The sequence below is a fragment of the Narcine bancroftii genome, chromosome 1 (genome assembly GCF_036971445.1).
Source record: "Narcine bancroftii isolate sNarBan1 chromosome 1, sNarBan1.hap1, whole genome shotgun sequence".
NCBI classification, from domain to species: domain Eukaryota; kingdom Metazoa; phylum Chordata; class Chondrichthyes; order Torpediniformes; family Narcinidae; genus Narcine; species Narcine bancroftii.
This window is the reverse complement of record NC_091469.1, coordinates 386,726,778-386,739,149: the sequence shown is the minus strand read 5'-3', so window position 1 is coordinate 386,739,149 and position 12,372 is coordinate 386,726,778. Positions and strand designations below refer to the sequence as shown.

At 41.3% G+C, this 12,372-nt stretch overlaps 1 protein-coding gene across 2 annotated transcripts in view; it reads right to left on the bottom strand.

Annotated features, from left to right (window-relative positions):
- The window catches only part of sema5a (sema domain, seven thrombospondin repeats (type 1 and type 1-like), transmembrane domain (TM) and short cytoplasmic domain, (semaphorin) 5A), a 189,308-nt gene that overhangs the window by 76,793 nt on the left and 100,143 nt on the right, over positions 1-12,372 (bottom strand). For both annotated transcript variants that reach the window (XM_069913602.1, XM_069913603.1), the window contains exons 7-10: positions 11,696-11,909; positions 11,176-11,461; positions 10,649-10,784; positions 10,246-10,450 (exon numbers count right to left, since the gene is read on the bottom strand). In XM_069913602.1, coding sequence (XP_069769703.1) covers positions 10,246-10,450; positions 10,649-10,784; positions 11,176-11,461; positions 11,696-11,909 — 841 coding nt within the window. The remainder of the gene's footprint in view (positions 1-10,245; positions 10,451-10,648; positions 10,785-11,175; positions 11,462-11,695; positions 11,910-12,372) is intronic.

Here is a 12,372-nt window from a genome sequence, read left to right as displayed (position 1 = left end):
GATTGAATGCACGAATTAGGTGTTCAATAGCAGATTCAGATGTATTGTCAGAATTCATACATGACATCACATACAAACCTGAGATTCTTTTTCCTGGGGCCAGGCAGAATTACCATTTATTGGTAGTGAGAAAAAAACTGTACACAATGTATACATGTAAAAATAAACAAATGTAAACAACTGACTGTGCAATATAGAGAAGAAAAAAAGTGTAAAATAAGAGTTTGTTGTTGAGGAGTCTGATGGTGGAGGAGTAGCAGCTGTTCCTGAACCTGGTGGTGTGAGTCTTGTGGCACCTATACCTCTTTCCTGATGGTAGCAAGCAAGAACAGAGAGTGTGCTGGGTGGTGTAGATCCTTAATGATTGCTGCTCCTCTCAGATGGCAGCATTCTCCTTATATGTTCTCAATGGAGGGGAGAGGTTTGTCTGTGATGCCCTGGATTGTGTCCACTATCTCTATCAGGGCTTTACACTCGCGGTTATTGGTGTCCCTATACCAGACTGTGATGCAGTTGATCAGCACACTTTCCACCACAAGTGTAGAAATTTCCCAGGGCTTCCAATGTCATTCCAAAGCAGGGAGTCCAGGACCAAGGTTCATAGGATAAGGTACAAACCATTTAAGAATGAGATGACATCTTTTTTTTTCCCTCAGAGTGTGAACTTGTGGAACATTCTATATCAGACTGCAGTTAAAGCCAAATCATTAAATATATTCATAGAGGAATTAGATATTGTTCTTAGGGCTGGAGGAATAAAGGCATTTAAGGAAGAAACTTGGAACAGAGTAGTGAACCTCAATGATTAGCCATGATCACGTTGAAGAGTGGAACAGTCTAGGAGGGCTTTTATTTTCTATACCTTTACATGTAAATGGTTTTCTCAGATCAAACTACATTAGAAAATGGGAGATAATTTATTGGTAGAAGGTATGGGAGAGTTATATGTCCATGGAAGTGATAAGAGTAGTAGGACTGGAGGCCAGAGAATGAGTTGCATTGTTTCATTTACCAATATCAATATTACGCAACCTCAATATAACGCATCTGATTTTATCACAGATTATATTTTTCTCACCCCCCCCCCCACCAAAGATAGTTATCTTTATTCTAGGGATACAGAAGGAATAATATTTCCAGGAGAATGAAATAGACTTTTGTTTGTGAAAGTTACTTACAACATTAGTACTGAGGAGGATGCAATAAACTCTGAAACAGTACCAGCAAACAACTTTGATGATCAGTTCCTCAAACTGTAATGTTGGAATACAGGGAAAGAGATTGAATGAAAGTAGTGTGGTTGGACAATGAGGAAATCTGATTAAATTGTCTGCTTGGTGGACACTTCACTGATTGTTTCATTTACAACAAGGTGCTCAAGTTATCCCTTGACAGCCATGTGATGGAGGTTACACTGCAAGGAGCCATAGAGATGGAAGTATAAAACCACTAGAGAAAAGGTACAAAGTAACAAAAATCACTTCAATCTGCTCACCTGCATCCTAGGGTCTTAAAATAGGTCTTGCAACTATTCAAGAAGGAGACAGAAAGTTTGAAACTACAGCCCCACTGACCCAAGATCTTTCATTGGGAAAATGCTGGAATCTGTTATTAAGAAGGGAACATGGGAGGTTGTGTTTAGAAAAATCATAAGGACAATAAACAGAGTAAACATTATTTTATTAAAGATAAATCACGTTTGACAAATTTGCTTGAGTTCTTTGGGAGGGGGGTGTGAAGGTGTAGAAATAAAGGGGAAATCAGTGGTGGTGTATTGAGATTTCCAGAAAAAAATTTAACAAGGTGCCAAATAATAAGCTCATAGAGGGACAGTTAATACCTGAGATAAGACTACATGGGGTTGGGAATAATGTGCTGGCATAGATAAAGGAAAGGCTAGGTAACAAAAAGGAGAGTTAGGATAAATTAGAATCTGCCAGAATTGTAAGATTACTCTTTTTTCACAGGTCACTAAAGTGTGAGGTTACCTCTTTAGAAAGAATGAGAAGTGAATTATTTTTAATATGAATCAAGATTACAAAATACATTTCCATGTAAAGAGGGGGATGGGGGTGGTTGTATTATGTTCTGAGCTTCATTCACTCCCTTCTGTACCTTCCTCCAATCTCCCATAGCATGCAAACTTCCCTCCCCTCCATGGGCGGCATCCACATTTCAACTGTCTAGGACAGGCAGCCAACACACTGAAAGACATATCACACCCCAGACACACAGTCTTCTCCCTCCTCCTCTCTGGGAGGAGGCTTAAGAATGTGAAATTGTGGACCAACAAGCTTAAAGACAGCTTCCTTTTCATATCCATCAGGCTCCTGAATGAACCCACAACAGAACAATCCTGCTGCCCTTCCTTGTTGCTATTTTTTCTTCTTCATTCCAATGCTATACTCTGTAAATGTGCTGTGTGAATTGTGAGATAACAGTTAGTCTGCTCGCAGAAGAACCCTTTTCACTGTATCAGGTATTTTGTGACCAATAAACAAACTTTTTTTAAAATTTTATTTTCCATTTGCTTCAAAAACATTTTAGGTTTTATGATTATCTAATTAAATAATTGAACCTCACCAGCAGGTACTGACATAGCTCGTCACTCATAAAGGCTGAGCCCCGGTCACTATGAATAACTGAGGTACCCGAACAGAGCAAAAATGGAATCTAGGGCCTTTATGACTGACAAAGTGGACGTCTGGACATGGAATGGCGAACGGGAAGCAGGAGTACTCATCAATAATAGAGAGGAAGAAAGTGTTCCCATTCATGGAGGGGAGAGATCCCTTAAAATCGACACTGAGCCATTCGAAGGGTCTGGATGACTTGATCAGGTACACCTTTGTAGGGTGGTAGAAGTGGACCTTGCACTCCATGCAGACCTGGTCATTTTCCTGACGTCTTCCATGGAGTAGGGAAGATTGCACACCTTGACAAAATGAGCCATGCACGTAACCCCTGGATGGCAGAGCTCATTATGCAGAGACTGCAGTTGGCTGGTGTGTGCAGAGGCAAGGCTTCCTCTGGATAAGGCATCATTAAGAGTTCCTGGCCAATAGGTGATATCATAACTGTAGGTGGAGAACTTGATCCTTGTCATTCTTGATTTTTCCCTTCTTGACATTATTGAACATGAATGCAACAGGGCACTGGTCAGCGAAGAGCGCAAATTTCCTACTAACCAGATAGTTCCTCCAGTGCCTCACAGCTTCTACAATGGTTTGAGCCTCCTTTTCCACAGATGGGTTCCAGAGCTCGTAGCCTTGTAATGACTGTGAAAAAAATGCAACCGGCCTGTCCGCCTGGTTGAGGTTATTAATGGCCAGAGTTACGTCCAAAGCGTCGCTTTCCACTTGGAAAGGTACATTCTTGTCCACCACGATCATGGCAACTTTCACAATGTGGTTCCAGAGGTAGTTAAAAGTCGTTTGGGCTTCAGCTGAGAGGGGGAAATTAGTGGCTTTTAAGAGAGGGCAAACCTTATCAGTGTATTGAGGGATCCACTGGATGTAATGAGAAAAACCTAGGCATCTCCTCAAACCCTTTGTGGTCCTGGGTATGGGGAGCTTTAACAGGGGGCGTATCCTGTAGGGATCAGGGACAATGCTGCCATTCTCCACCATGTAGCCAAGGATAGCCAGATGTTTAGTCCTGAACACACACTTGTCAGAGTTATAAGTGAGGCTCAGGGCCTTTGCCACATGGAGAAAACTCTGGAGGTTGGTGTCATGATCTTCCAAGGTGTGGCCACAGATGGTGACTTTATCAAGGTAGGGGAAGGTAGCCTTCAACCCATACTCGTTCACCATTCTATCCATCTGCCTCCAGAATGAAACCCATTTGTAATACTGAAAGGGACCCTCCAGAATTGATAGAGATGACTGTTAGCCTCAAATCCTCAGAATGGATTGGCAGCTGGTGATAGCTTTCAGGTCAATGGTCGAATAGACCCGATACTGCGCAATATCATTCACCATATCCAAAATTTGAGGGAGGGGGTATGCGTCCAGGAGTGTGTACTGGTTAATAGTTTGGCTATATTCAATTACTAGCCAGGACTTGTTTTCCCATTTTACCACTACCACTTGCGCTCTCCATGGGCTGGTACTAGGTTCGATGATACTTTTGTCAAGCAGACGTATTTCATACTTTATAAAATCTCGGTCTGCTGTACTGTACCTTCTGCTCTTGGTAGCAATAGGTTTGCAGTCTGAGGACAGATTCAGAAAGGAGGGGGGGCGGTTGATATTCAGTGTGGAGAGGCTGCATGTGGGTTTGATTTTAGGGGTCCTCCATTCTGAACAGTTATGGGGGGAGGGGATGAGAATACTCAAAGATCACGCTTTTAAGGTGACACAGGAAATCCAGATCCAACAACACAATTCATCAAGTATATACAAGCGAAATTTACAGAATTCCCCCCCTACAATCGACAGATGTACTATACAATGTTGTTGAGTACGCATAGAATGTGAATGAGACGCAAGAAATATGCAGCAATTAGGATACATCTTCAGGTTGTATTTTTGCACAGTCTGAGTCTATGAAGCTTTCAGTAGAGCCTGTATTGATTAGGCATTTAATGGAATATCCATTTACCTTATCACTCACTATGGAGTTGCTGAGCTGGTGAGGTCTGTCCTGATCTAGGACCATCGAATCTAGATCCCCGGAAACTCCATACTCCTCACTTGAGTGGCCCCCACTGTCCTGGGCTGCCCTGCGTCAGTAAGATGGCGTCGACCTCATGGCGTGGTAAGATGGCCGCCCTCATTCTTCCTCCAATGATGTTTGAATTTGGGACATGGCAAGATGGCCACTGAGCCTTTTCATGCAGTTTCCTCACTGCCACCTTCCATCAGCGTATCGCACAGCGTGGGTTCGGGTGAATTCGGGGCAGATAGCTTGGGGCTGGAATCAGATCCAGTGCAGGCCATTGCCCTTTCTTGACACAGCTGGAACACATAGTATTTTTCTGGGCAATGAGGTCGAAGATGCATGCTCTTGCTGCAGTAAAAGCAATCCCGAGCGTGGGAGTGCTCCCTAGCATGGGACACAGCAGCTTTTAGGGCTGGGTTAGTGGGTTAGTCGTTCTCGAGCTTGGCCTGTTCCAGCGATTTGGTCAGCTCGATGTAACTAGCCAGGTCCTTCTTTCCCAACTCGAGCAGTCGCTGCCTCATGTACCTCGAGCGGACCCCTGCAACTAGAGCGTCCTGGATCTGTTCTTCCTCACGAAGACGGCCCATAGGCATTTCGTACCTGGATTTCTTGGCAAGCATCCCCAGATGCAGCAGGTAGTTATGTATGGTCTCACCAGACCGCTGGCAATGGAAAGCGAGTCGGTGCCTCGCTAGGACCTCATTCTGTGACTTCAGGTACCGAGCCTTCAACGCCTCAATAGCAGCGTCATATATAGAGAAGTCCCTGATGACTGTATACCCTTTTATTCCTACCCTCGAAACGAGTGTGGACCTCCTGAGTTCATATACCCTTTTATCCTACCCTCGAAACGAGTGTGGACCTCCTGAGTTCATCCGTGTGGAAGACGTCTCTGGTCATGTTCAGGTAGGCCTGGAAGCAGTCTAGCCAGTATGTGAACTCTTCACCCATGTCGAGTGACAGAGGGTCTATCACAGCATACTAGGCTTGAGTAGGGAAAAAGCTAATAAAATTATAGTGTGAATAAAAGCTCTCACAACTGGAGGGAGAACAAATGCTTTTATTAGCTTATAACTAAGGGTAGGGTCTCGCTGTAGTCTTCAGAAGGGTTCTGGGTTTAGGCGGGAGACTAGGGTTATAAAGTGAGCAGATGGGGGTGGAGCTGGAAGGCGGGGCCAGCCATCAGCACAACAAATGACCAGTGAATCCCAGTTCACTGCGCACAGGAACAAAAGATACACCAAATACAGTGAAAACACAGCGAGTTCTTACAGCATTTCTCACAGCTTCTTCTTATCCTAACGTAGGCCTCTGGCCCAAAACATTAGTTATATATCTTTACCTCCTATGGACGCTGTGAGATCTGCTGAGTTCCTCCAGAATTTCATTGTTTTCACAACAATCATTGCATCTGCAGACTTTCATGTTACAATACACTAAATACAGTTGTACAAATTAAATTATCATATTGCGCTATGAGACAAAAAAAGGATAAATATAAAAGAATAGCTAAATAAGTAAATATTTATAGTTGCAGTTGGTGCAAAACAAAATAATACTTCACTAATGCAGACAGGCCTTTAGGGGTCTCGTAGTTTATAGTTAGGGAAGTAGAGAGAGCTTCACTAAGTCTGAGAGCCACTGGAAAATAAACTCTTCTTGAACTTAGAAGATCCTGAAGTGAGGTAAGGCTGCGACTGGGGTCTTGGGGATCCTTTGTGATGTTCAGTGCCTTCTTGAGTGACTCCAATAAACTTAGATAGGTTTGTTATTTTCTATGTACTTGGGCATTTGAGTTTCTATATCAGGCCATAATTCAACCAGTTAGTACACTTTCCACAGTACACCTGTAGAAGTTTGATAGAGTATCCGACCACATGCCAAATCTCCTCAGACTTCTTAGAAAGTAGAGGCTTTTGTGTGCCTTTTTCACAGCTGCCTCAATGTGCTGGCTCCAACAGAGGTCCTCCACTTTGTGGAAGCTGAGGAACGAGGGTCCTCACCCTCTCCACCACCATCCCATCAATGAGGACAGGTTGTGGCTCTTCAGCCCCCCTTTCCAGAATCTCGCTGATGTTGATATCAAGATTGCTGTTCTGGTAGCACCTAACAAGATTGTCTATCTCCTTCCTACATTCATACCTATCATTTGCACAATAGTTAAGTTGCTGACTTCCAATCATCGGTTGGATTAATGTTTGGTGCTTCCAAATCTCTTTACACTAAGACTAAACCAGTGGTTTCCAACCTTTTTATTTCCACTCACATACCACTTTAAGTAATCCCTATGCCATCAGTGCTCTGTGATTAGTAAGGGATTGCTTAAGGTGGGATGTGGGTGGGAAGGGAAGGTTGAGAATCACTGCTCTAGACCCAATTGTTACTGAAATATTTTGCTTGAGAAAAATTGTCATTGGCCCATTTCCTTTGGTGTTATGAAACCGTGCAGATAACGAGTCAATTAGGTACAATTAAAACAGAGCTTTTCAAACTTTTTCTTTCCACCCGCATACCACCTTACTAATCACAGAGCACCTATGGCATACTTAAAGTAGTATGTGAGTGGAAAGGAAACGGTTGAGACCCATTGGTCTAGAGGGAGTGGTGCAGCAGAATTAAGAGCAGTAAATCTTAATTTTAAGGCTTCAGCATAAAATTGCTCCCAGATATGAATGTTTTCATTGCAATAGGAGGTTGCCAATTAATTAAGCTCACAATAGCCATTAAATTTTACAAGGAATGTCCGCAACATTTTGCACTTTTCTGTTGTAGTCAAAAGGCCACAGATGTTCTCTATTGCAGAAAATAGGAGGTCCACAGCTTACAAGGCAGTGAGCAGAGCCTAACAGGTAGAAACCCGAGCTTCCAATGCAAATTCAGGCATTAGGTTGATTCTCCTTTTGTAACAAAGTAGTCAAGTGCTGATACATCACTTCTATGCCAGAAAAGACAGGCTCCAAACTCTGTGCAAAGCCTTGTGCAAGGTTGATGCAAGATTTCCCTATGCCTCTTCACATTTCAACATACCTTCTGACATTCCTGCTTATGGCACTCAATATTTCATAATGTATGATGAAATGCCTTCTCCTGTTGAATTCAGAACTTTATCTTTTACAATCATAAAGTGTGTGCCAAACCTTTAGCCAACAAATTTGGCACCTGTACTTGCTCTGGTCACCGATTCTCTCTCAAGGTAATCCCTTCAGTGTGAAGATCTGCGAGAGCTGCTGACCGCAAGTGACAATGTGCTTCATTGCAATCCTGCTGTTCAACTCATGACAGTTCTCCATTAGTGGAGAGGAAAAGGGCACAATAGTGGAATTCTTGTGTAGGGAGCAGGGAACATGGAAAGCATATCGTTTCATTCTCCTTTATCCTGTAATTCAAGAGATCATAAGATGAGAGGAAAGTGGAACCTGGAAAGGACTTCCTGCTATGATTCAAGATTATTTTACTGTCATGTAATAAAACAGAAAATGTGATATCACTCAAAATTTCTTTTTTGTCTACTGTAAGGCAGACAAAGATTTGCTATCAGCAGGAATTCCAAAGTGCCCCTTACGGCCAGAGAAAGAGAAGCATAAGCAACTTGAGCTCCAGATACACATCTCTTATATGATCAGGAAGCCTCCACACTCTCACATCCTGGTTCCGATTCCAGATACCCCTTCAGCCAGTTTCCAGCAATCCATAACCTTGTGTGAGTCCATTGACTGCAGTTGCCAGCAGCCCACATGGGTTTCTTGCCTCAAGTTGCCAATAGCCTGCTGCCTGTGTGTTCTTCAGCCTCAGAGCCCCTCACTGGACTGCCACCGTGAACACTGCCCTATGGGTCATCTCCTCTACTTCTTCTCAAACAGGGGGTGGGTCTCCCCATTTTCTGGGGTCCTGCACCAGTCTTCACTTCCTCAGAGTCTGCAACCCATTGTGGCCACTACTGATCATAGGCACCGCCATCTAGGGCCCTGACCCCGCGGTTGTGGGATTTTAAAAATAAACCACCGTGAGCTCCTTTAACATGAACATATTCCCGTGGCTAAATAGGTGGAGAGATCCCACGGCTGTGCTGATCAACTTTTACCTTAGTGTTATTAAAAGTAAAGGATTCCTGGTCACTCACACAAAGCTATTACAGGCATACAATCCTTTATCCGGAACCCTTGGGGAACAATGTGTTCAGAATTTCGGATTTTTCCGGATTTTGTAAAGCCAGATTTAAGCTCTCCCGAATTGTGCTGCTGTCTCCCCCCCCCCCCCCCCCATCACCCGCCCGCCTGACTCACGCTGCCGTCTCTCTCCCCACTTGTCGGATTTTGGAGATTTCCGGATTTTAGATATCCGGATAAAGGATTGTGTACCTGTAATGGACATGGCTTTGTAGCAACTGGCTTGGCACATTTACTAAATTATGTCACTGATAACTCATCAAAAGTACCTCAAAGGCTATAAAAAGCTTTAGGATTTCTTGACACTTTCACTATTTTGGCACAATAGCACAAGGTCCTTTGCCAAATTCTATTTTCTACAATCTAAGATTAATTCAAAATGTTCGGCATTAACAATTTTATTTAAATAATTTTGTTAACAAAGGACAATGTTTCAATATCATTTTTAAAGCATAACAATCTTTATTTTTGCGTGAAACTGTAAACCTTATGAAAAGAATTCAACATATTTTATTCTACATCCAACGGAATTATATAATCATTGAAGATTTTGTTTTATCCTGGGATGTATAGCATATTATGGATTCAACAAATTTATGCTGAGGTTGCTGTTCTAAATAGAATGCACAAGTAGAAAATGAAAAAAAGTAAATTATTTTGATTAAATCAAAAAGATTGGAAACAAATGTTGTCTTTTGACAATAATTTAAAATAACATGCATCAATTCAGCCAACCATTATGATTGAGAGAAACATATAATAGAAAGCTGTATCAATATCTCCTTTTTGCACAATTGTCAAAATTAAAATTATCCCAAATGTAAGATAATGCTTACCCAAATCCATTTCTCAATAATAAAGTGACAAATTCTTCCATTCAGTGTGGCTAACAATTCACCTTGATCAATCTCAGAGCCAATCAAGGATACATTCATGGGACTTTTAAATGCAATATAAAATAATAAATTCACAGCAACAAGAAATTGAGTTGAAGATATCTAATGTACAACTTAAGACTTCAATCGATGACCAGCTATGAATGAGGTTCAGTTGGCAATATTGGCATAAAATAACTGAGATAACGTATTTAGATCTTTTGACACCTGTGGCGTAGGACTTTAACGAACAATGGAACTGAATAAATTTTAAAAATTTGAACAGTTACATACACAAAATAATTTAGTTTTTAAATACTAAAACAAATGAAACATTAGCTACTGATTCACTAACCACGATTGTTACTTTCACAATCTTTGGGGAACAGATAATCTGCAATCACATATATCTATTAAAAATGACTATACCTTTTATAAATGTTTGCCAAACGTCATTGTGCTCATCATTCCCAAAAATAAAGTGTAATCATGTCAAAGCATTTCAATCTTACATTGCAAATTTATTTGTGGTACTGTACCTGTAGCCAAGTACGTAACATGAAAGAGCATGTCCTTTCCCTGCACAACATCCACCACGATGTGGGAAAATCGACTATTGTCCTCAATGAAGAAAGGGATTGGAAATATCGGCTGTACCACTTCATGCATAAGAATAAATCTTTGAGCATCTTGGAGATTCCTCTCTGTGAGATTCATGTAAGGACCATAATCGATAGTACCACACTAACAAAGCAAAAATAACAAAAGGGCAAGTTTCAGATGGGATTTATAAAGCAAAGCAAATAAGGCTGAAATAATCATGGCATATTACAGCAAAACAAAAACAATTAAGGTGGCTTTGTTTTTTTCTGAACAAAGAAATTTCATGAGAATTGTTATAGTTCAGTTATAATCACCTGAAATTTACTGAGTTGTAAGTACCTGAAAATCAGGATTAGGATTTGTAAAAGGTAGCCACGCTGAACGGGAATTCTCCTGGAATTTGAATGGCCCTGAAAAAACTTGAGTAATGGCACTCAGATTAAACATGCAGACAGCTGAAGCTGCAATACTGTTCCTGTAGAAAACATAACCATGTACAATTAGTTTTGATAAATATTACTTTATATTGTTTTGTATTAATAAATACATATGAATAACAAAAACAACCACATTAAAGAGAATATACCTTTAGTTGATGAAAATAAAAAATCTGCAGATACCCGAATTCTGAAATAAAATCAGGAGGTGCTGGAAACACTCAGATTAGGCAACTATGGGAATTTAATAGAGTTAATGTTCCAGTATTAGGATCTTTTGTCTAAATAGTGTGGAGAGAAAACAAGTACATTTTAAGTTGTACTTCTCTCCACAGAAGAGATCTGAACAGGTGAGTATTTCCAGCATTTTCTGTTTTAATACTGATACGAGTGTCTTCACAGAATGGGAAAGCTCAAGTGGATACCTACACATTTGTCGTAAAGATTCCATAAAGCATGTCTTGCTCTGGTAAGAAGAATGTTCTTAGGAGCTCATTGTAATAAAATGGAATTTCACCAGGTCGCGAACAGTTCAATCGGGCTTTCATAAAAGTTGTCCAGGTGTCCTCCAGGAGAAATCTCCCTCCAACATCATTTTTACATACCCTAGCTACTCTGGAGAAAATAGTTTTGCCACAGTCATGTTCCACTGCATTTTCCCGAAAAAAGAAATAGGTGAAGTTTCCAATATCATAGGAAGACACAAAATTTGGTTCTGCAAAAGAAAATATTTTAAAAATCTGATAAAAATCAGTTATGGTACTGTTTGGGTCACATATTCTTTGTAACTTTTGACACACAATATTTATCATGCCCAGATAACAACTTTTGTGCCTATTTTTCATAATGGCCATGACAACTTAAATATGGACCAACATTACTGGGATCATACTTAAAATACACCTTCATAGTTACCAATTATTCCTGTTCCTGACCTAGCAGTGCTCACCATTTAGCCATTTTGAGTTGTACTGAGCAGTGCGGAGTGGAGGAAGCTCTCCCAGGCTGCGATAGATGGCAGGATCTCTCCCTGGAAAATCCATGGCAGTGGCAGCATAAAGTTCACCAGTAGATGTAATCAAAGCCGTGGAATTGTGCTGTGGATTGTATGGACACCGAGCCATACCACTGATGCGATCATGGACTTCTGTTAGATTAGTTAGCTGCAGAAGAGAAAAATATCCACTAAACCTTAGAAGATCTTGGCTAGCTGGATTAAGGAAAACCCCAAGGCATTCTACAGGTATGTAAAGAACAAAGGTTGAGTTGTGTGAGAATAGGACCCATCAGAGGTGTTGATGGAAATGTGTGAATGGACCCTCCAATCATAGCCACTCTGACTTGCTAAGTCACACACTCAACCAATTATTTCAGGTTACCCTCCCACTACACTAACCTGTGATGCTCAGCTGCTGGCCCAAGCTCACTGGATCTTCTTTGCCCTCTGCACTGTTGCAATACATAAAGGGAAAGGCTCGTACTACCCAAAGCCATGGATCTCAGACAACAAATCATTCCGCAGCAGCTTCACACCTAAAACAGTCATTTGCCTGCTGAAAGCAACCCTTTGATGCACTAGGTTCTAATAACTCTGCACTTTTGTTAGGGAGAGGATAGGTAACTGGG